The sequence below is a fragment of the Zootoca vivipara genome, chromosome 16 (genome assembly GCF_963506605.1).
Source record: "Zootoca vivipara chromosome 16, rZooViv1.1, whole genome shotgun sequence".
Lineage (NCBI taxonomy): Eukaryota > Metazoa > Chordata > Lepidosauria > Squamata > Lacertidae > Zootoca > Zootoca vivipara.
This window is the reverse complement of record NC_083291.1, coordinates 1,753,566-1,778,589: the sequence shown is the minus strand read 5'-3', so window position 1 is coordinate 1,778,589 and position 25,024 is coordinate 1,753,566. Positions and strand designations below refer to the sequence as shown.

Genomic DNA, 25,024 nt, shown 5'->3' with positions numbered 1-25,024 from the left:
TTCACTGTTTTATGACATATTGTTCCAAAAGACTTGAGTTATGAGGCATTTTGCATCTGATGAAGGAGTTCCTAGCCCCTGGAAGCTTTGTAATAAATTTGTGAGTCTTCTAAGGTAGCACAAGGCAGCTTGGGTGGTCCTTGCCTGTGGAGTTTTGCTGCTCTAGATTCACGGCCTTCAGCTTTCAAAAGGTCTTCTGCTCCCTTGTACCTGGCACTGCCTCCCAAGACACCTGTGTGATGATGCTCCCTGTTTCAAAACCTTCAGATCCTTCCTAAAAGCTCGCCTTCCTGTAAATCCTTGGCCCCATGGCCTGCTGTAATCTAGTATAAATTCGGCATATTCCCCCCCTGTTTACCTCTCCGTCCAACTCTCACCTCTCCCTCTCTTGCGTCCACGTGTAGATTGTACGGGGCAAGATCCTGTTGTCTTGCACTTTGTAAAGCTTCATGCACATGGATGGCCCTGTATAACTTAATATACCTTTTAATAGGTTGAACACGGTTGATAGCTCCTTCATGTGAAGGAAGCCTCATGCAATTTACTGGATAGCAGTGTGAAGTGGTCTGTATTCAGGGTTTCAAGTTTTCCACACTGCCCCTCGTAACATGGAAGAGAAAGAGTTTGTTGTTTATTGTTTATGGTCCGTTCAAGTTTTGAAGGGTTCCTTGAAGAGACAAACATTCACATGTACTTAAACAACCCCGGAAATGGCAAATATCCCATTTCCGGGGTTGATGTGAATTGGGAGTCGTACATCAGCGTCATCGACTGGTTCCATTCCTGTTCTATAAGGCACTCAGTGATCAAGTGCTTTATTCTATTGCTAACCTATTTATTAATCCCTGGAGCAATAGAAATATATAGAGAAGTCTCTCTTCTTTCTCTTTGGCGATCCCTCATAGCTGAGTAAGATTGTCTTCCATAAACATGGTTTTAACAATGGGTCCATAAGTGACTGTGGAGGCTAATTCTGGATCCACACGTCCTTCCACAGTGGGGACATTGGTTTCCAAGCGGGAGTTGACCATGGTGTGGATTTGCCAAGCGTGTTCCTCTTAGCACGTTTCTCCCTTGCGTCCTGAGTTCGAGTGTCTTCAAAGCCAATGACACCTTTGGTAAAGGCTGTTCTCCAATTGGAGCGCTTGCAGGCCAGAGTTTCCCAATTGTTGGTGTTCATACTACATTTTTTTAGATTTGCCTTGAGACAGTCTTTAAACCTCTTTTGTTGACCACCAGCATTACGCTTTCCATTTCTAAGTTTGGAATAGAGTAGTTGCTTTGGAAGACGATAATCAGAAGTACACCATCCGCTGCTCCGATACGGATATTTGGAACCGTTGCGCTCATGTTGCCCTTTGTTCTCTTTCCAGGTTGTCTGCATTCGCTCTACGTGGAACGCCCTCTCGCCAAAGCTGAGCTGCGACACCCGGCCACTCATTTTGAAAACCCTGAGCGAACTGTTCTCTCTTGTGCCTTCCTTAACGGTGAACTCAAACGAGTACGAGGTATGCCAGAGGACCCTCAGGGTCCCTTCCAACTCTACAACGCTAAGTGCCTTAGCCTTGAGGGACGCCTCTTCTTCGGATATGCGGTAGATGCTGTCTAGTATTTTAGGAATAATTATTTTAAAATTGTCCAGTAGCACCTTAGAGACCAACTAAGTTTGTTCTGGGTATACAGATACACTGAGATACACTGAAACAGAAGTCACCAGCCCCTGGTGGGAGGGTTTTTTTCTCAGATAGGTAGTAGGAGATGGGTGATGGACTAACCCATTTAAGGGACGTTCCTATAGCCTACGCTCCTGAAAACCTGAAATCAGCAATTGTGAGCTGCTGCGTCAGGAGTGGGGGACCTTTAGCCTCCCAGATGTTGTTGGACTACCACTCCAGTCACCCCTGACCCTTGGAGTCCAGCAACATGAAGAAGACATCTGTTGACGTCAGGGCAGTCTCGAGCAGGTCGCGCGCCCTGGTGCTGAGGGGCGGAGATCGCTCCGGCGCCCCCTCCCTCGCAGGGCGCAGCATGGTTTCTGCGCGGCTTTGCCACCGGGGGTCTACCTAGAGCCGGCCTTGGTTGACGTCGGCTAGCCAGGCAGGGGCTGCTCTGCCACCACAGCTGGAGGAAGCAATGCTCCTGAATGCCAGTTGCTGGAAATCACAGGTGGGGAGAACGCAGCTTATTTATACCACTTGATTGCAAGGATTGCATCTGTGGCCACTGGGAGACTGCAGTGCTGGGACTAGATGGGGCATTGGCGGTGGCACCAGATTGACGTATCAGCTCAACAAGCTCTAGCTTAGGGCCCCACTCTCGTGGGGGCCCCAAAAAACTTTAAAGGAAAAACATACTGGGGGTCCATTTCCAAAATGTAAGATAAAAAACAAATAAAATAAAACCTACATACAGGAACAGTGTTTTGTGTTGGGTAGGCTCCTATCGTGGACGCAATGGGCCCTGCCTGCTCGCCTGCTCCCTAAAATATCATTATGAGTCTTTGTAAATTGTGTTTCTAAAGGAACTTTTGTTATTGGCATTGTTAAGTTTGTTATGAATAAAAAAATCATTTTTAGTTAGAGCTTAGTAATTATTTCACTATTAATATACTTCTTCTTAATTGCATTTCACTATTAATATACTTCTTCTTAATTGTATTTCAGTTCAACAATTACTTTGATAAAATACATAGTTTGTTATGTGCGATATCTATGAGGTCCATAAATTACCATGTAGCATATATTCAACACAAATAAACAGTGGCAATTTGTTTTGGACAAAGGACACCTGGACATAGAAAGGGCCCCCTTAGCTTCAGGAGCTCAGGGCCTCATCCAATCTAAATCTGGCCCTGGCCATTGGACTGATCTATTCTTAACATTTGAACAGGGAAGTCACAGGCTCCCCCTGCCACATATTATTTCACAGGTCAGCTATACTGAGGGCCCCTCCCTCTACATCATTTTATAGTGCAATATCTGCTTTTTGGACTGAATAAAAATGTTCACACCTCCTGGTTCTGGTGAGAAGCTGAGAGCAATGTTTTGATAAGTGACTTGCATGCTTTTAGCGGGAGAAAAATCTCTTAAAGTCTGTTAATGTCACTGAGACTACAAACAATGTGAATAGTCTACGAATTGCTCCTTTAGGAGCACTAAAAGGCCAGTTCCCTTCCCTCCCACAGAAATGGCACTCGTCTGCGTTTTTATTGTACACCATTGGATATTGGCTCTTGAGAGTAATTTTTGACCTTTTGAAATTCTCCCCCTTAGTATGCTAAGGTCCATTGGTCTGCATTTTTAACCCAGCTAAATTGCTCGAACCATTTTAGTTACCGTAAATTGAGCTGAAAAAACACCCTTGGAAACTCTGAGCCCTTAACTCCTATTCTGAGGAAACTGCCCAGCCATAAACACCTATTCTCTGAGGGAAACGTAATAGAAGGCTGAGATATTATTATCGGCTTGTATTGTGTACCTTGTTGCCCAGATAAGAAGGGGTGTGTTCTGGCGTGGTAACCCCTTTTTCTAATTTTTGTAGAAATTCAAAGTTCAAGTCGTCAGCTTCCTGTGGAGCCACACACAGAGCAAGGTGAGACACTGGAAAAGGAGGTTGGTGCCGTTTGAGCAAAATGCGTGTCACAGACTTGGCACGGCTCCCGATGCCATGTGGCTGAGGGGGTGTTCAGGGAGGCAGGAGAGGATATATTGTTTAATAATATCCTTTCCAACTTGTCTTAACAAGTTCTATGATTTAGCAGAGTAACATTCCCCTTTTTAAACTTACACAGCGGATAACGTTTTTGCCAGGCTTGTTTAAGCCTCTAAAATAAGTTTTCTGGTAATTCCCCTTTTATTCCCTCCTAAAAAGATAGACACAACAGAGTCTTGTACAAAAGTATAAAATAGTTTATTCACAGATTCATTCAGTTTACAAAAGGATCCCAGAAGGCAGACTTAAGTTACAAAATATATTCACCTTGAATCTATCCCATAAGGAGATAGTTCCTTTGTCCTCTCTTGGCCAAGAGGGCATCTCAGACTGATGCTTCTTCAACGAAAGCAAAATGGAGAAGAGAGAGATATGGTGGCCAGCCCTGTGCTTTTGTTACCTGCACAGGTGAGGTCACGCCCAAGTCTGGTCACATGTAGAGGAAGTTTGTCGCAGCCCAGGAGGAAACAGGAAGTTTATCTACTGGCTGGAGAAACATCCCTCTTCATGTCTAAACATGTCCACTCTAGGAATGTTGTATTTGACTGCTCTGTGTTTCACACCCCACAGTGGCCAGGCGGGAAGTCGCCCCAGGTGTCATCACTGAGGGGGGTGACAAAATACCAGGTGGCACTCTCCGCGGGGCCTGCAGCACGCCCGAGCCACACGTCTCTCCCGTAGGGCGGCTGAGTGGGAGGAGGCAGGCAGGCTCCTCGGAGGCCCCACGGCGCTCGATCAGCTTGCTGCTGATTGGCTGTTTAGGTTTAAGCAAGGAGTTTCAGGTTCAATCCCCGTAAAGGACAGCTGCATATTCCTGCATTGCTGGGGGTTGGGCTAGATGATCCTCAGGGTCCCTTCCGACTCTCTGACCTTGTACCACAGGGATGTATGATGTGATTGTGACTTCTTTCATCTCCAGGATCCACTTGTAGCCACATCAGCGTACAAATCTCTCTCTGAATTTAGCTCAGAAGAACACATCGTTCTCCATCTTCCCGAACAGGTACACCTCCCTCCCTTCCTTCAAACGCAGAGGAGAAGTGATTATTTGTCAGAAATGCAAAGAGCTCTCCCTTATGCTAGAAAGGCTGCGGAGAGATAGGCTCATATTTCCATGCGTGGTGGAGTTGCACATTGGTCTACACCTCTGGGGAAAGACGTTTCACGTTTTTTCCAAAATTATGCAGCAATCCTTTCCCTTTTCTTGCCTTGTTATCCTCAGACTCAAATTTAAACAATAATGGATAGATTTAGTATTTTTCCTGTTGTCGGCAGCCCAATTAACAATAGCCCAATACTGGAAACAACCTATAGAAATCCCCATTGAAATCTAGTTAAATAATATTTGGAATGTGACTCTTGCAGAAGGGCAATTAAAGACATTTCAAGAATAGACACTTTTGACGAGACGTGGCTTATTTTCTTTTCCTTTATAAACGAGACAGAAGGTACTTTTATTCCACCCACAACACAAGAATATCTGTGGAGAGGATACTTGAATTGATAATGCGTAAATAAACATATTGTTTGTCTACTGTGTATTGGATATGAAACCTAATACAGTCGTACCTTGGTTTTTGAACAGCTTAGTTTTGGCGCCTGAACGCCGCAAACCCAGGAGTAAGTTTTCCGGTTTGTGAACTATTTTTGGAAGCCAAATGTCCAACGTGGCTTTCGCAGCTTCTGATTGGCTGCAAGAGCTTCCTGCAGCCAATCAGAAGCCGCATTTGGGTTTCCAAACGTTTTGGAAGTCGAATGGACTTCCGGAACGGATTCCATTCGACTTCCGAAGTACGGCTGTAATAATGTATCACTGAACAAATTACTGTATTTTTTTGTGGTTCTTGAAAATCAATACAATTTATTGGGGGGGGTAAGAAATGGAAAGAAGAGCAAGATAATGTGGAAGAATAAAATTAATAGAGAGCTATCAAGAATTAGCAATCATAAAGAAAAGGAAAACATGTATTTGTTTAATGGATGTCTTGCCCTTGATTGGAGTTGTCCCATTTCTTTCTTGCTCATACAGGCAAGACCAGAATTGCCCCAACCAGAAGAGGGGGGTGTAAATGAAGAGGAGGAGGAGGAAGAGGAAGAGGTGGATCTCTCTGTTCCTGGTGCCTCCTATATCAAATTGTTGATGCTGACTCCTCCTCCCGTTCTGCCAGGTATAATGCATGCAGAAACGAACATTCTGGCCAGACCTTTGTATAACATTGCTTCCCTTCTGAGGAGTTCCTTAAAATTGCTGCTAAGTGATGAGAAGCAGGTGCCAGACATACAAATGTTGTACTAAGCAGTCGTCTTCGATCTCTGACGTTGGGGACAAATGGCTGGAGAGGGTGGACTTCACCTTTGCAGATGCACCTAACGGACCAAAACAAAATGGTAGCACAATAGATCTCGATCTGCTCCAGTGAGCCGGTTCTTAAGCTGTTTTTCAGTAAATGGCCAAAGCTGGATCTTACTAACTGTAACCGGCCAATGCATTCCTTCTGACATTTGCAGGTGTGCTTATATTCCTGTACCAGACTGTGACATTTTTATACTGCTAATGAGTTAGCCTCAAAGAATGACAGCAGAATACATAAAATTTAACGAACCTGGGCAAAAGTCTTCAAGAATATATGGTATAGCGTGCAGAAAGCTGGTTGGAATGTTTGGGAGAGGAAGCCCGGGAATTTTCTCTTTAAATTATGCAGAAGTGTAAGCTAACAAAGTCCCTTTTGAGGTGTTAAGCTGCGCAAATTGCCCAGCTTGTGTAGCTTCTGCAGGCAAAAGATGACAATGCAAGATTCGTGTACTGTGTAGACGGAAATGGCAAAATCTGTAAACAAGCTATCCTGCAACACTTTGTTCTCTGGTTGTGTTAAATAATTTTTCGTCTCTTTAGTGGATCCTGCATTATATTTGTAGGAAAGTTAACAGGAAAATATTGGGGCCATTTTCATTATACTTCCTGCTGGCCATTATACACTCAAATGTAAATAAATGTTAAGGGGGGGGGAGGAATTGAGAACATATTGGTGGGCGAGAGGGAGAAAAGATGGGGAAGGACTGGGCGTAAAAATCAAAAAGTGTTTGAGAGTCTGTTAACTGATTCTGTGACACTTTGCATGTTTCTGGTTTCCCTGAGAGAGCATGTGAATGCTCTTTTATTCCATGTTTGCTGCGGTTTAGCAGGAAACCCAGCACTGTATTTGGTACAGGAAAAACCTGCATCAAAGCCACAGGGCTAATTTGAAACAGTTGCTATAAGCTCCCCTTTTGAGGAGCGCGGGGAGCAACAAGTTTTCATTGTCTAGTAAAAAGCGCTAGTGGCCTGTTAAACCGACCAAGCGTTGCCAAACTTTGGCAATTCATGATAGCAAAAGAGTAAACCTGCTGTGGACTCTCTCGCTTATTTATCTGTGCTACTACGTTTTGCTTTGTGAAGTGTCTTAGCATGTTGAGAATTCTTTACAACTGTAGCAATGAACTCGGAGAGCGTTTTTTTCAATATTAAAAATAACCTTTATTATACATCTGTTTACATTAATTTACATGTAACTTAGACAATACACACAGTTCACATCACAACACCCACACACCATAAACACCATAAACACTAACTTCCGATTATTCTCTTTGTGCTGTTTTATACTTTGTTGAACTAAGCACATTTCATTCTTCTCATTTTACTTTCTCATTTAGCATCAGTAAACTTTTGCTCTATACATTTTCAGTATTCCAAGATTCATTCTAGGTCTCGGAGAGCGTTTTAAGGTATTTGATCAATGTTACCTATCATATTTGCTGAGTATTGGTAACCTTTTTTGGATTAAAATAAAAAAATTCCCTCCAGCAGCACCTTAAAGATCAACTAAGTTTTTTATTTTGGTATGAGCTTTTGTGTGCATGCACACTTCTTCAGATACACTGAAATAGAAGCCCCCAGATGCTTATATGTAGAGAAAGGGTGGGGAGGGGTATCACTCAGAAGGGTGGTGGAAATGGGTGATTGACTGACTGATAGCTGTTGACGACTGTAAACGACTGCAAATGGTCTTGCATGAAAAAGCAAAGGGTGAGATGGCTGAAGATCGCTTTATCATGTATAATGAGATAAGAATCCAACATCTCTGTTCAAACCATGTCTTTTTTGGATTGTTTTGTTTGTAAGTGCCAAGAATCCTCATGGGAGGTGCTGGCAAGGCTGCTGTATTGGCCAAGGAAAAGGTCGCTCTTGCTCCCGTTGTCCCATACCTGTGGCCAAACAAAGGGTGCATTGACCAACATAGAAATCAGCTCTGGCTGTTTGTTTTTCCTTCCAAGCTCGAACATCTGACACCATTTATTGAAGGTTTCCCGAGGTGACGTTTTGAGCGGGAGGTGAGCGTGGAGCTGCAAAGGCTTCCCTGGGAGTTACAGAAACCATGACCTTGCAGCTGTCAGCTGAATATGGAGTTACCAGTTATGTCAGCACAACATTCCCGGATAATGGCCGTGGTTCTACGTTGGTTGGGTGGTTCTGGTTTCCTCAGTCAATCACCTTGTGTTTTCTTTATGTCTGCCCCGTTCTCTCCCCTCAAGCGTTTGAAGAGTTTGCGGCATCGCTCGTGAAACAGGAGATGGCCAGCATGCCTCGTGGAATATACCATTCCGCACTGAGAGGCGGTGCTTTCCGGTCGGACCGAGGGAAGGCGGTATCAGGCGTGCCAAGCTTCATGCTGAAAATGTACGAGAGAAACAAGCAGCCCGGGCTGAAGCCTGGCCTTGCAGGTGAGATTTTCCTGGCCAGAGATGAGAGACCTTCGTGTCGTAGTAGAATATCTCAGAATGGGTGAAGGACACGTCTGCTAGGTTTTTTTTATATGCCGCCTTGATAACAAAGTGTCCTCAGGACAGCTCATAAAATAAAAGCAGCAATTTAAAAAGAAACGCAATAAAATGTGTGCTGGAATAGCTGTAAGGATGCACAATTAAAATAACTCCTAAGAGCCAAAGCAACATTAAAAAGAGCAAAGAGTGGAGGACAGAAGAACAGAACTGAGAATAATTCTTATACAGTGGTGCCTTGCTTAACGAATGCCCTGCTTAACGAAATTTTCGCTTGACGAAAGGTTTTTTCTAGTGGAGGTTGCCTCGCTAGACGAATGCGTTTTCGTCTAGCGAATCGCGGTTTCCCATAGGAATGCATTGAAATTCAATTAATGCGTTCCTATGGGCAAAAAAAAGTCAAAAAAAATATCAATGCATTCCTATGGGATTCGCTAGATGAATTTTTTCGTTATAAGAAAAGACCTGTGGAACGAATTAAATTCGTCTAGCGAGGCACCACTGTAAAAGAAAAACTACAGCAAGATTAAAAAACCTGGACAAAAAGAGATATGCCATAATGATATAGAAGTAGCTGATTGTTGTGCCTTTGTGGAGAAAAGTATCAGGGGCATTTGGAGAAAGGTCTCCAAAATAGATCTCAGGGTCCAGATCCATGGGAAGAGGCAATCCTTCAGGTATTGGTAACTTCGTCGTCATTTCTATAATGCTTTATATTTTAAAGAACAAATCTCAAAGTGGTTTACAACACATCAAATCGTCGAACAAAACAATCCAGAATAAGACAAATTCTAGCTTCAAGAAAAATCCAAGTGATGTTTTGCTTTCCCCGGTCGAGTTGCCATCCAGAGAGAGACTCCACATGGTCACAATTGGGCCCACGCCAGTCGCAAAACGCCCCTGGCACCTGGCTAATTTCTAACCCTTTTTTTAAAGCAACACTTTCACCTACAAATCAGCAATGAATCCCATTTCACTGTGTTCACTCTTAAGTTATCCACCTCTTAATTCCATCATTCCTTTTTAACATCCACACCTCGGAATAAATTTGGCAAGTTCAAGAATCATGCATTTATAGCCTGAATGGAATGGAATGGAATTTGAGGTCCTCAGTAATGTTATTTTCACATCAGCCCTCTGATACTCCCCCCCCCACCGTTCCTTACGCACACATTTTTCTGCTGCTCAGGTGACCACTGGCATCCAATCACAGCTGTCAGGTTATCTTAACACTCAGTGCTCAAGCGCCTGGCAACTATTGCATGCAGCAAGTGCATGGGAGAAGTTTCGTCCGGAAAAGCCAACTTCTCAAACGCCCGCTACATATCGCGGCCAGCTTAATTTCCATGCGCTGGAATTCCCTTCCGTGCAGAAAGCTTCCGAGCCTTTGAATCGAAGGGGCTGAATAAATGAGCCTAAGCTAAGCACCAAAGCTGTGAAGTTTTGGGGGAGCAGCTTACCCCTTAATACAAGCAAATGGAGGAACGCAGGTCCTGCGGTTTCGTCTGCTCGAAAGGGCAGCTCAGGGCTCACCTGAGACAGGGTCTAACCAGCAGTTGCAACAGCCCAGTGTAGAAGCCAATGTCTCCTGAGATGGACCAGAAGCTGCTTTTTCCTTTTCCAGGACTGAATTTTTGAATTCTACAGAATCGCATTCTTTCAATTCTCGAACCTCAGTATTCTCTGTTTTGCAGTCATATTAAAAAACGTAACTGAATTGTTACAAGCCATCTTAGCGTATTCATTTCCCTTTAGCTGGCATATTGCTGAGTTACGATCTTCCAATCCACGTGGGGAAGGATGGGAAACCTATCAGCCGATTTCTAGCCAGTAGGGGACGCAGTTTCCACCAGATGTTAACCGCTCTCCTCCACGAGGTAAGCAAGCGCTGCAGTTCGCCTTCTGCTTGCGTAGCCGTTCTGCGTTCTTTCATTCCCCAACCTGAGTTTGCCTTTGCCCTGTGCTCTAATTAGGAAATGGTAGCTGCAAGCTGTGTGCGGTGCTGTAATTTACTCTTAATTAAGTAAACTTGCTGCGAAGAACAATTAAGTAGAACAGGACGTATAAATACATCTAATAAAATGCTCTCTGCGCCGAAATGTTTTCTCCGAAGTTTGCCGGAGCAAATGAAGGCTGACGTTTTCCCTTCAACTCTGCCTAATCTGGTTACAGTCCTGTCAGATTTGGGCTTGTCTGAGAAACAATTAGGGGATTGGAACCTGGGGAGTGACCTCTCCTTCCTTGTTACTGTAATAATAATGCAGCATATCTCTTAATTGTTCCCAGCGCCCTGGGATATTGCATTAATGTAGCTGGTTTTGTGTCTTAAAGGTTTTGTAAACCAAAGCTTTAATCTCCTGTAGGAAATGTGAGGTGGGATCAGGGGCAGAAGGAGGCAAGGAATTAGAAATGAACATCCAATTAATCGTTGTAGAATATAAGCACGGCCTTGTTATCAAATATTTTCATTAAATAGAGCGTTTATAGCTCTTACAGCCACTGATCTTCAGAAACTGCAAACAGCAGGAACGCAGCCAGGAGAGGAACCAGTATGAGCGAGTGCAGATCTGTCGGCCTTTCTCTCAAAGTGCATCCAAGTTAATACGGTTGCATTATAACATTATGGGCAGTGGCGTATCTTGGGTCACACGCCATAGATAAAGGTGATGCAATCGTTTATATCTTTTCTGGCATTTGCGACGTCCTCAATGGCAAAACAGGAATATTTCTTCTGTGTCACGGAGGGTCTCTTTCATTAATATTTCTGTGAAGGGGTTGTATTGAAAGCTCAGTACAGTGGTATCTTGGTTCTCAAATTTAATCTGTTCCGGAAGTCAGTCCAATTCCCGAAACGGTTTGAAAACCAAGTGCGGCTTCCGATTGGCTGCAGGAGCTTCCTGGAAGCTGCAGAAGCCGCGTCGGACATTTGGCTTCTGAAAAACGTTTGCAAGCCAGAACACTCACTTCTGGGTTTGTGGTGTTTGAGAGCCAAGTCGTTTGACTACCAGGGTACCAATGTATATGGAAACTGCCTTCAGGATGAAGCTACATTCTGGAATCTAAGCAGCTCCAGTTCATTATTCCCTTTACACCCCTTTGGCCTCTATCCAAGTCAATTTAAACATTATTGGAGACTGTTTGGGTGCCTATGGAGCCCGAACCCAAGCTGAACCCAAGGACAGAGCTCTCTGGAATGAAGTATCGGTAGCACCCCTTAGACCAGGCATTGGCAAACTCGGCCCTCCAGATGTTTTAAGACTACAGTTCCCATCATCCCTGACCACTGGTCCTGCTGCTAGCTAGGGATCATGGGAGTTGTAGGCCAAAAACATCTGGAGGGCCAAGGTTGAGGAAGCCTGCCTTAGACGTTAGACACCGCATGTTGTTGTTTAGTCGTGTCCGACTCTTCGTGACCCCATGGACCATAGCACGCCAGGCACTCCTGTCTTGCACTGCCTCCCGCAGTTTGGTCAAACTCATGTTCGTAGCTTCGAGAACACTGTCCAACCATCTCGTCCTCTGTCGTCCCCTTCTCCTAGTGCCCTCCATCTTTCCCAACATCAGGGTCTTTTCCAAGGATTCTTCTCTTCTCATGAGGTGGCCAAAGTATTGGAGCCTCAGCTTCACGATCTGTCCTTCCAGGGAGCACTCAGGGCTGATTTCCTTAACAATGGAGAGGTTTGATCTTCTTGCAGTCCATGGGACACCGCATAGCCGCTACTGAAAATAGTGGCCCCATGTCTCCATTGTCTTCTCTCTCGGCCAAAATGCATGATGTGGGGAATCTGGCCACTCCCTCCCCATTGGCTGCTGCTTGTGGTGGTTGTGAAAGTTGCATTGCAAAGATGGTCCTGCCTTGACTGAGAGAGGAAGGAGAAGAGAGTCGGAGCTGGCAGTTTTCAATGACGGTCCTACATCTTCTGCAGTGTCTAGCTCGAGCTCACCTCAGCCAGATTTCTTTAAAATAGTCCCGATACAAAAGGGGATGTGTCCCCCTGTTCATATTTTGATAGGGAGGACTGCACTGGTGGAAAGTATTTACACACATCATGATTTAGTGTAGCTCTGGCCTCCTTTGATGCGCTCTGCAAAGTGAGGAGGGCTGTGGTACGAGAGCCATGGACTCTTGGCCTGACCTTGTCATTCTTCGGAGCCACCCTTGATTTTTGTCCCAAAGGCGGAATGCTCACGTGAAATGTGTAACCACCTTCGAATGGAACGGGTTCTAAACGCTGTGATTATCCTGCACACGTGTGTGTTTCTTCAGCCTCTGACCCTTCCTTCCTTGGTGTCATGGTTTATATTTATATTTCCTCTTGCTTTTCTCGAGGTTGAGAAGACTTCAGAGAATTTATTATTATTAATAATAATGCAATCACTGTTTCAAACACAGAGCTGGAAAAGTCTCTTATTTCAAGCAAACACAGATAAGGCTTATTTTGGTTATTACAGCTGTTCTTTCCTGTGTAAATTAATTATTCCCACTTCTTGTCTTGTTTTTGTTGGAGTGGTATTTTGAAGTAGGGCATTTAAGTTGAATTCCAAACTCATGCAATGTTTTTTTTTTTAAAAAAAAGCATACACACACACACACACACACACACACACCTCTGAAATGTAGATATATAAATGCAGATATAATATTGGGTTGCTTAATTTGAATTTGAATATATTTGAATATTGGGTTGCTTAATTTGAAACATACTTGGTTTGGGGAATATTATTCCCCAGTGCCCGACTTTGTATGTCTGTAGAATGTTAAACATTCCTAAAAAAAAGAAAAGAAAACCTGGCTTGGCTAGTAGATGCCATGTAGAAGAGCAAAATGTCTATGGGGATTATAAAAGGAATCCAAACATGTGGAGAAACAGAAAAGCGCCGTTGGAACTCTGGAGCAACGTTTAATTTTGTTATACAAATCTCCTTGGAAAATATGTTCATGGTTATTGAGTATAAAAGTTTTCTTCAGCACCACAGAATCCAGCCCAGCCCCATTCCTGCATCCAAGCAGCCTTCAAGGGAGCACCTGCAAATTCCTAAACAGCACCTTGTCCTGTGGGATTCAGCCCTCACCCAGGTTGCACTCACTCACATGAACAAGTTGGCCATAGTTGCTGTCTTTGTACCCGGCAGCCCCAAATAGTAATAATAATAATTTATTATTTATACCCCACCCACCTGGCTGAGTTTCCCCACCCAACAGAAAATTAAAAACACGACAAAACATCAAACATTAAAAACTTCCCTGAACAGGGCTGCCTTCAGATGTCTTCTAAAAGTAGGATAGTTGTTTGTTTCCTTGACATCTGATGGGAGGGTGTTCCACAGGGCGGGTGCCACTGTGGAGAAGGCCCTCTGCCTGGTTCCCTGTAACTTCGCTTCTCACAGGGAAGGAACTGCCAGAAGACCCTCGGAGCTGGACCTCAGTGTCCGGGCTGAACGATGAGGGTGGAGATGCTCCTTCAGGTATATTGGAATATTGTGAAGCTCCTTGACATCTGACAGGAGGCGGGTGCCACCACCAAGAAGGCCCTCTGCCTGGTTCCCTGTAACCTCATTTCTCGCAGTGAAGGAACCGCCAGAAGGCCCTAGGACCTGGACCTCAGTGTCTGGGCTGAGACGCTCCTTCAGGTATACTGGGCCAAGGCTGTTTAAGGCTTTCAAGGTCAGCACCAACACTTTGAATTGTGCTCGGAAACGTACTGGGAGCCAATGTAGGTCTTTCAAGACTGGTGTTATACGGTCTCGGCAGCTGCTCTAAGTCACCTGTCTAGCTGCCGCATTCTGGATTAATTGCAGTTTCTGAGTCACTTTCAAAGGTAGAGCGCATTGCATTGCATTGCATTGCAAATGTAGAGCGCATTGCAGTAGTCCAAGCAGGAGATAACTAGAGCATGCACCACTCTGGTGAGACAGTCCGCAGGCAGGTAGGGTCTCAGCCTGTGTACCAGATGGAGCTGGTAGACTCTTTGAGGGATCTCTAGTTTCAGCTCCGTGATGCTCAATGTGCAATGTGGGCTTTCCTTACAAACAACCCATGTGCCAGGAGCCCCCACCCACTGAATACACGTCTCTCCCATCATTTTTGGGATCCTGGGGCCAAGTAATCATCTGAGCTGAACCAACGTAGATAAACAAGGTTGGAGCAAAGAGCAGAGGCATATCCTCCAAAGTTTTGGAATGGGGACCAGCTTGGGTCAGCAACAGCTATGTTCCTCAGGAGTAGTCCCCTGGATACAGTTTAATATCTGTCAACATGAATAGAGAAAGCTATAGAGCATTTGCCACATTTTTTATGGTTTCCTATGAGAGAGATAGAGATGGTTTCAATAAACAGTGGTCTGTTTGAAGTTGTGTATTATTCAAGTTCCTATAATGGTTGATGAGAAACCAACCAGCCCATCTCTAACTCTCTCCGAAGCGGCAGCGTGCTGTTTTATTGTTTGGTAAATAAGACCTGGCAGACCGCCTTTGAAAGGACATTCCAGTAGCATAGACCTTTGGGTGAGCTATTCAAATTGAGGGTGTCTGGAAAGGATCTAAACCAGGCATCCCCAAACTGCGGCCCTCCAGATGTTTTGGCCTTCAACTCCCATGATCCCTAGCTAACAGGACCAGTGGTCAGGAATGATGGGAATTGTAGTCCAAAACATCTGGAGGGCCGAAGTTTGGGGACGCCTGATCTAAACCAACCACACCCACCCAAAGAACGCTCTTAAGATTGGGCGCTGCTGACTGGACCAGATTAGGCAACAATTATCTTTAGGCATTTCAGCAGTTAGAAGAAAGTCTCTGAATTTCCTCTTAAATGGACTACTCGGAAGAAGGTTCTGTAGCATTGTGGGGTTTTGCCCTCAGAGTACCAATGAGGCTGCTTCAGACATAATATAATTTAGCATGGTTTGTTTTCTCTCCCCTCCCAGCATGTCCATGAAGGGCGTGCTGAATGTTTCACGTCTACAGTGGTACCTCTACTTACGGATTTAATGCGTTCCGAACACACATTTGTAAGTCAAAAAAAATTGTAAGTCGAATCCCATAGGAATGCATTGGGAGAAAAAATTTGTAAGTCGAAGCAACCCTATCTAAAAATTCGTAAGTAGAAAAAATCCTATCTAAACCGCATCCAAGATGGCGGGCGGAGCTCCATTCGTAAGTAGAAAAATTTGTAAGTAGAGTTATTCGTAAGTAGAGGTACCACTGTATTTTAGATTAACTTTGGTGTATCACGTTATCCAACCCTAGACACACACAAAATGTGGTTAATCTATGGTTAGTGGAAACATGCCAAGTTCAAACCATAGTTTATGAAACTCGTGTTAAGGTTAAGTCCAGTTTAGTGTTTGGATGATGACTGACTAAACTATAGTTAATCTAAAACTTAGGTCAAAACTTCTGATCTTTCCATAGCTGTGGCAAAGGAAAAGTAATGGGGGAAATTTGTGAGCCCTTGGCTTACAAACGCTAGCTTCTTGACGTGAAACTAAAGTTTAGCTGGTTTAGCATTACGTCTGAACACATTGTTCTTTGGGTTTTTCACAACGTTGTGTGAGCACTATGGTCAAATTCCATAGAGTGCCCATATGTGCATTGCTTGATACTGTGTGGCTCAGCCAGTCAATCATAGAACCATATGGATGGATCATGAAGTTTGAATCCTTCCTATTCTTGTCGAGATACCTTAATTGTAATTGATAGATGCCCTGTAAATGTTTCAAGAGGTCCTTCCTGCAATTCTCCTGCCTTAACCACCAAAATTCACCCAACCAAATGTCTAGATCAAAGCATAATAGAACCGGCAAGATAATAATATGGGTTGCCATATTTCAAAAAGTGATAATCCAGACACAATCCGGTTAAAGACTTGAGGAATGAGGTCACCACTCCTCTTTTATTGTCCGTCCTGGGTTGCCCAGCCACTGCCCCAGTGTCCTTTCTCTGGGCAGATCAAGATGAGCAGGTGACAGCAAAGGTTGCAAGGTTTTTAGCTGGGGCAATCAGAATAAGATCCCTTATTTGACTATTGATTCAAAACCCTAAAATATATTTTATAGAATTGACTTTTTGATTTTTATTCTTTGTATATCGTTTTGTTGTTTTATTGCTATGGCTGACCGCTGATGCATATAAAGATCCATCCATTCAAGACACAATCCGGCTCTGCCCGGGAAATTCCAGACGTATGGCAACCCTAGCTCTGTTCACAAGGGAGTAAGTTGGTGAGCAGAGCCAGAATATTGGGATATTCGATTCAAAAGATGGCTCCCGTGAAAACGTAGCTGCTGCCCAAGAATCTAGACAAAAGCATGAAAGTAAAAATTGGAAAGAGGTTGTTATAGCAGATAAAACATCCAACAGAGAGAAGAAGGCAGATTTTAATAGCAATCCACTTTGGCATTTTCTTTCTTTCTTTCTTTCTTTCTTTCTTTCTTTCTTTCTTTCTTTCTTTCTTTCTTTCGTTGTTTAAACTACTAGCCTAGCAGAAGAACAAGAGAGAGAGGCCATCTGAAGCCAACCTGGAATATTTTGGGTCCCACCCCCCTAAATGTATTGAAGTAATATTGTCCTGGAAACTGCTGAGATCTAATAACTTGTTTTTAATAGGCTCCAAATGGCTGTCATGACAACTTTCGATGTTTTTGGTTGAGGCCAACAGTAGAAATAATTGGATACTGGAAACAAAAAACTGATTCTTTTGCCTGCCATAGAATATTATGAGACATTACAGTGCACAGCAGTCATTTTAATTACAGTTCTCTCTCTCTCTCTCTCTCTCTCTCTCTCTCTCTCTCTCTCTCTCTCTCTCTCTCTCTCTCTCTCTCTCTCTGTTTCTTTTTCTTAAGCTGTTGGCTTTGAAGTTGCACCGCAAACAGAAATGATCCAGAGCGATGGTTTTCTTTTAAATTGCTATAATAATGACAACAGCCAGGATGAAATGTGGAGTTGTGTGTATATTGTGAATGTGTGTGTTAATGCTCTTCTATCGTCTTTTAAGTTATGTAACAAGAGTATCACCTGGTAATTCTGTGTTCAGCCAAAATCAAGGATTTGATTAATATTCTAAGAAACGTTTTCTGTTTGTTTTCATTGTTGGATAACTTGTTGGATATGCAATATAGATTATGTTTTAAACTGTTAAAAACTCTTCGTAACTTACAGGTCAAATTCCAGCATAATCTTCTAGGTTACATAAATTGTATTTACTATGTGAGCTCTGGCTGGAATCCAAAAAGCTGCTTTAGGTACCCTCAAGCCTTAGACACACTCTGTGAGATTTTTGATTTTTAAAAAACTTTGAACAGACTGCTTTTGAAAGGCCTCTCATGGTGCAGTTACTCACAAGTAATCTCACTGAGTTCAATGGAAATTACTCCCAAGTAAGTATGCATAGAATCATACAGTTGGAAGAGACCACAAGGGCCATCCAGTCCAACCCCCTGACAAGCAGGAAACACCATCAAAATGGGTATAACAGGAGAATTCCCTGGATGCTAAGATCTTTGATGAGAGAACCCTAGCAGAGATTTAAAGTCACAAAATATGCAGCGGAAATATAGGTTATTAGACCTTTAAAATGTGCCCTTCTGAGTTCCAAAACATCCCTCTTCCCTTGGCAAGTTTAAGTTTAAACTTTGGTAAGTTTAAAATAGTTTACTTACAAACCCTCCAAAGGTCAGGTTCATGTGCTTTTCCATACAGCATTCAGAAAAGACAGGCAGTAAAACATGGCTTACTTATAGTAGTGAAAGTTCCTAAATCATTGGTCTAGGAAAGCCGCTCCCCTTCCCGGGGGGCGGGGTTTCAGGCAGGCCACATGCACTCCCCACGTCAGTTGGGGGGCGTGGCTTAGCCTCCCGCATCACTGGGAGTCCCAGCCGTGTCATGCCCCTGCCCAACCAATCTGGTCGACCGGGAGGCATGGCCTACGCTATTTAAACTGTCGCGTGGCCGGGGGGGGGGGGCTCTTCCTTCTTGCCCCCTCCTCTTAGGCACTGGTAAAACCTGGTTTAGGGGAGGGGAGGTGGTGGCCTTCACCTGCCCCTCCTCTTGAAGGGTATCCTGTTAAAGGGATCCGGGGGCGTGGATCCTGTCCGAAGCCCGGGTATGGGCTAGGGCCATGCCACAACCCCATTGGGGACCCTGGGGGAGCTTGCAGTTTATGTACATCAACAGGGCTCCCCACTACTGGTGGTTGACCCTTATGAGACTACCTGCATGGTGGGTCAGATGTAGTTGATTCAGTTCCAATGCCTAAGCCAATACTGCTCACATCTGTAACCAATAAGTTGTGGCCTTAATTATCCCATTAACCCAAAATATTGGTGTCCATGTGTTTTATTATCCAAGAGGCCTTTGCCATGCAACACAAGAAAGGCTTGTTAGAGCCATGTGGTCTGAGCTTGGAACAACCAGCTCAGACCACTTTACATGCAGAGCTTCTCAGGTAGACTGAAGGGCATAGCTGCCAAGTTTTCCCTTTTCTCACGAGGAAGCCTATTCAGCATAAGGGAATTTCCCTTTTAAAAAAAGGGAGAACTTGGCAGCTATGCTGAAGGGGGACACTAGGCTTGATGACCTTCCTCCCAAGGTGAGGGGGGGTGAGCTTGCTAAGCCTGGCAGGACAGCTTACTCTATGGCATTAACCCCTTCATGCATTAATTAGACTTGAGCATGTTGGTTATATGAGGCTGGTTATCCCACAGTTCTTGGGTGGATCACCGTATCCACAAAGCCTATGGAAGTGAAAAATCAGATGTATCTTTACTAGTGCAATTTCTTTTTAAAACTGCACAGTCCAAATTGTAATTCAGAGTGCAAAAGCAGAAGTTCTGGTGCCGTCAGTCGGCGAAACTTCCATTCTAAATGTGTGTTTGTGTGAGTTCTTTTACTACAACATCCAGTTTTGTTCGGTTGTTTCATATGTGAACGTGGAACGTTTTCCATGCAGGTCAACATTCAGCCTTCTGAGTGGCATCGCTCTCTGCTACTTCCCCAGTCCTGGGCCGGATTTATGGAGAGAACCTACCATGCAATTCTACAAGTAAGTGGAGTTGTCTGAGTGTTGTTCTTTCGTTACATGATCTCAACACGCAGCATGGAGTAAATATGGGAATGTGTCTACTATATATAAAATCAAAAGGAAACAAAGTGAGGGAATGGCTTAAGTTCTCATATATATAGGTTTGAGGAGAGTTAATGCCGGCTACTTTGTTTGTATGCTCCCCCGCAAACTACCGGACTAACAGACCCTTATTTAGAAACTGTGTAGGCTCCAGTCTAACCCCATTGATCTCAATAGCACCTAAGTTCAACTATCCTAGTCTAGATCCAATTTCTTACATAGGAATAATGTTGAAATAACTTTGTAGGACCCAAGTTAATCATACCTTTGGCAAAATTAAAGACATTGTTTATTCAAACCATAGTTCATAATTACCTTGACATTATGGGACAATGGTCAAAGACACAGAAAGCAGCTGTTTTTCTTAAAACGAAAACAAAAGCCCTTTTTTCATAGTTTCCCCCAGTTAGATTTAGCCAAGAATGACATTTCATCACTGGCAAAGAAGCAGTTTTCAACTTACTTTTCCTCAGCGTAGACCCATTGAAATTCCTGGACCTCAGTCATGAGCATTGATTTCCACTCAGAGGTGGAAAGTTAGTTGAATACAACCCAAAAAAAATCAAATACCAAACTCTGGTTTGATCTGTTTCTCATCCAAATTGTGAGTAGTTTAACATGATTGAACTCCCTCTCCGTAAAAAAATAACCATCCAAAATTAACTTTTCAGAGTATCGTGACTAGATTTGCAAGATCACCTATTTTGTTCTCGTGTGAGTTCAAATAGAACTAAATTGCAGCTAAATCCACATTTAGTAATCTTCAGAAAACGGGTTATCTCTCGTCATAAGATCAGCACATGTTCAGGCCTTCACAAGATTTGGTTAGCACAAGAATACCCAATCCTCATTGATTAGAAGGAAAAGTTGCTGGTGTGGATTTACCATAAATCTCTTACACCATAATGGAAAGCATAATCTGATTTTTAGAGCAGTATCAAATGGTATTCATGGAACATCCTACTTAATTAAGTATGATGTATGGCAGAGAAAGATCCTTATTCGCATGTGCTTTCCCACAAAGACTTAATAATGCACATAAAGCAGTCATGTTTAACCTTTAGGTCACAGCACTACATTCAGACTAGATTCCAAGAAATTGTTTCTTCCCGTTTCCCTGCTGTCTTTGCTCTGCAAACTTCCTTTCAGATTTTAGAAGTGTAGTGTATAAAAAAAAACTCCTGTGATGAATTTCAGCAAGATCTTAAAGCAAAAATAATTATTATTGCTAGGTGAACTGCAAGAGAAGGAACGCACAGCAAATTCTTTCTCGGTGATAGGTTTTGCTTTTCCCAAACCGCTGCATCGCCAGTGCCCAAACATACACGCCCGCAGAATCCTCCAATTGTTGCGAGGGTTTTAAAGGTTTTTAGGGAAGTGCCTCGAGACAAGGTTTCATCCTGGCCTGCAGCATAGACGCACCCTCATTCCTCAAAAGGAAGAAACTTCCACCACTTAACACACCGTTTATGACGCTGGAAGGACAATTTGATTTGATAGCAGAGTGGACCTGGAGGGAAAGGTTACATCCGCTATTCAGGCAATCCCCATAGAAACCCCTGGATTGCTCCCCGTGTAAGAGGTCTCTTGCTGATTCATGCTGTGCTTGCGCAGGGAAGGCAGGCCGAGCTGGAGCTGCAGTTAAAACACGGCAAGGAGGGACCCGAAGAAGTGCAGTACAAGCAGTTCACAGCCTGGCTCTGGTAAGAGAATGGCGGTCTGCTCCCCGTCACTCGAAAACAGTGGTGGGAAATGGGGAAGAGCCTTGCGGAGGCCACTTCAAAAGCTTCCGAGTGGCGAGTTTGCACTGGCTGTACAAGTGCCGCTGATGGAAACCAGATACGGCCTTTCGCTTGAAGGGAAACGGCAAAGACAAGGCAATGTAGCTAGGAAGGGCTTCCTTGACCAGTAGCTCTTCTTTTTATGTGCTGACTGGGAGATTGTGGTGATGGGGAAGGGGGCTTTGCCTTGGCGGAGAAACCTCTTCCAGAGCACGCAGTGAACTTAGGCAGAGAAAAGGGCATTTTATAATCTGAAATTTAACTTGTAGGTGATGCTGATATCCATGACTACTACTACTACTACTACTACTACTACTTCTTATTATTATTATTATTATTATTATTTATCAAGAAATGCCCAGTGTGTCTGGATGTGTGGAGCAGCTGTTGAAAGCAAGGCTATCCTGTCAGCAATAGACCTTACCAGGGCTATTTTTCTAGGAAAAGAGGTGCCGGAACTCACCACAAACACTTCCCTGGTTCTCTTAGAATGGCAATGGCGCCCACCTGAGAGGGGCCAGAACTGAATTCTGCCCATCTGACTGGGTTGCCCCAGCCACTCTTGGCAACTCTCAACGAAACATTAAAAACGCAATAAAACACCAACCATTTAGAACTTCCCTAAACAGGGCTGCCTTCAGATGTCTTCTAAAAGTCAGATAGTTGTTTGTTTCCTTGACATCTAATGGGAGGGCATTCCACAGGGCGGGTGCCACCACCAAGAAGGCCCTCTGCCTGGTTCCTTGTAACTTGGCTTCTCGCAACGAGGGAACCCCCAGAAGGCCCTCGGCGCTGGACCTCAGTGTCCGGGCAGAGCAATGGGGGTGGAGACGCTCCTTCAGGTATACTGGACCGAGGCCATTTAGGGTTTACAAGGTCAGCACTGACAGTTTGAATTGTGTTTGGAAACATCCTGGGAGCCAATGTAGATCTTTCAGGATCGGTGTTATATGGTCCCAGGGGCAGAATTTTTTTTAAAAAAGTGACCACTGGCTTCCTAGGAGGGATCTCTTTATTTTCATTACGAACAGGGTGTTATGCATGGAGCACTTTTTAAGCAGTATATTAAAAAAACCCAGAATATTTATTATGTTTTTTTTAAAAAAAATTATTGAAGAAAAAGAATTTTTAAACAATACAAATTACCCATAACATAGCCAATTACAATTCCCCCTCCCCTCCCTCCCTCTCCCACCATCTCTCCCCCTCTAAGGATTTCCCTCAGCTCCCCTTCCTGATTTGTTTGTACATATTGTTTTCAGCATGTTATAAAATTGTACAAATCATTACCTTATCCATCATATGTTAACATACCTCTTCATAGTGCAAAAAGAGTGTTGAGGTTTCTGAGTTTAGTTTTGTTTTGTTTAACCAGACACACCACTAAATTGGTTGTCGTTTAGTCGTGTCTGACTCTTCGTGACCCCATCGACCAGATAAAATACATTTTAGAGGGTCATTTCAGGAGCCGCTCAAGGGCCTGTGAATGAGCTGCTCTTTTTATTTAATTGCTGCAACCGTATCACCTGCTCAGACTTCACTTCAAAGCTAATGCCCACTTCTCCCCTCGCCGCCTTCTGCAACAGGGTCAGAGATATGCTGACGGATGTGATCAAGGGCGCTTCCAAGTAAGAGATTTATTTACGTGGGGTATTCTTTCTTACACGGTGGGGAGTATTATGGTCCTCCAGTGGTGTATCGTGGGTTGCCAGCGCCCAGAGCCACACAGAGGTGGGTGGGTGGGTGGGAGGCTAACTTCCTGGTTCGCATGGAATAGCCGTTTTCAATAGAGCCCAGAGATAGAAGCACACAGTTGTATTGTGGCAGCACCGGGTGTTGAAATTTTGCGCCCCCTAACAATTTTGCACCTGGGGCAACTGCCCCTATGAGGCCACCCATGCTATGCCACTGTGGCCACCTGCTTTGGGTTCGCCGCCCCCCCCCCGTGTCATGTTGCACAGCATCTTCTGAAGGTGATGGGCACTTGAAGACTTCCTTCTGAGTTTAGGTCCTGTGAACTCAAGGGGGAAAGACCCTTTGTCCAGCTTTTCTTCTTCTTCCAGGGCTAATCCAAATCGGGGTGCCCTTCAAGAAAAGCATTGCCCCCCCCTTCCCCATGAAACGCTTGCCTTTATAAAAGTGTTCATAGAATCCATCTCTCTATGGAAGCGTATTCATGAATGTTCCACTTTATGACTAACGAACACAAAATAATGCTTGTTCTCACATGTTTTCGAGTCTCACAGAACTTAATAATTCAGGCAAAACAGTACTTCTTGTAGGTCGCAGTACCAAATTTAGAGTATAGTTCGTGAAACTGTCCATTACCCTTCAATTTGGACATGTGACCTTCTTAAATTCAGAGCTATGTGATCATTTCCACCACTACCCAACCCCATTTTTCTGTTTGTTTTTCACCACTGATTCATCATTTTCAACAGGGAAAGTCCAGTGGTCAAGGGAAATTGTATTCTAGCCTTAACAGGCCTTGCAGTTGCGGTAGCCAAGCACGAGAAAGGGCTTTCTTCAGACAGCGAAGAACAATTCAATGTGAGTTAAAACTATTTGACTGCTTTGTCATGATGTTCAATGAGTGCGCTTGAAGTAGCGCCGAGGAGGAGGAACCCCCTTTAAAGGAATCTGTACCTGGCAGTTCTCACCTGATAATATTTTTTCCGTCTTGGACAACTTTTTACATCAAGTGCCCATTGATGTCTAAGACACATGCACACTCTTAGTTTTTATTTTCTAGAAAAAACCTGACTGATTATATGCAAAATTATGAGTGGGGAGAAAAAAACTCCCTCATATTTCTGCAACATAATTGTGTAAGTTCTGTATTAATACAGAAGCATTTTTTATATTCCTTACTGTTTCTGTGCTGGTTTTTTGAGGAAACCTGGCATGTAGATGTATAAAATATGGGCATAAAAATACATAAAATATGTGATAATTGTTTGTGCTTTTAGCAGAACTGGTAAAACAGTTTCTCATCAACATCAGGGAGTTAGACGGGAATCAGAACAGATCTGTATGGATAAGCTCAACAGGGAGATTTTCAGGAAATTTCACCCCTGATGAGAAGTGTTTACCTTTACCATTTCAGATGTTTCTGTTCAAAATTAATTTGTATGAAATCTCACTGGAAGTAGTCAGTTGACTTTTTGGGGAACAAAGGCCAGCATTCAATTAAGTTGTACCCAGAGTAGACTCACTGGAATTAAAGGATCTTAAGTTCAGTCCATTCATTTAAATAGGTCTGCTTTGAAGAAAACTTAGTTGAATGCCACCCAAAACTTGGCAGGCTAATCAATTAAAAAAAACATTTTGTTCAGTTAAAATGGCACTCTTAAATGTTTTTTTTATCTGGAAGTACGTCACACTGACAAGAGTGGAACTTGTTTCTGAGCAACATGATTAGGATTGTTCTGTTAATCTCTATCAAACAGAATTTCAGACGTTTACACCTCTTCGTTGCTGAGAAATGAAGGTGGAGGAGTCATATGTTGGATTATAACTCCCATGACACCTGATCACGGGTGATGCTCTCTTTTGCTGTTCGAACACATCTCCTTTTGGAACATTTATTTTA

At 43.6% G+C, this 25,024-nt stretch overlaps 1 protein-coding gene across 2 annotated transcripts in view; it reads left to right on the top strand.

The window, feature by feature from the left end:
* FOCAD (focadhesin) overlaps positions 1-25,024 on the top strand; it is a 106,510-nt gene that overhangs the window by 50,994 nt on the left and 30,492 nt on the right. For both annotated transcript variants that reach the window (XM_060269017.1, XM_035140663.2), the window contains 10 exons: positions 1,374-1,508; positions 3,541-3,591; positions 4,631-4,714; positions 5,741-5,879; positions 8,284-8,472; positions 10,285-10,406; positions 19,478-19,570; positions 21,266-21,354; positions 23,019-23,060; positions 23,874-23,982. In XM_060269017.1, the coding sequence (XP_060125000.1) occupies positions 1,374-1,508; positions 3,541-3,591; positions 4,631-4,714; positions 5,741-5,879; positions 8,284-8,472; positions 10,285-10,406; positions 19,478-19,570; positions 21,266-21,354; positions 23,019-23,060; positions 23,874-23,982 (1,053 nt within the window). The remainder of the gene's footprint in view (positions 1-1,373; positions 1,509-3,540; positions 3,592-4,630; positions 4,715-5,740; positions 5,880-8,283; positions 8,473-10,284; positions 10,407-19,477; positions 19,571-21,265; positions 21,355-23,018; positions 23,061-23,873; positions 23,983-25,024) is intronic.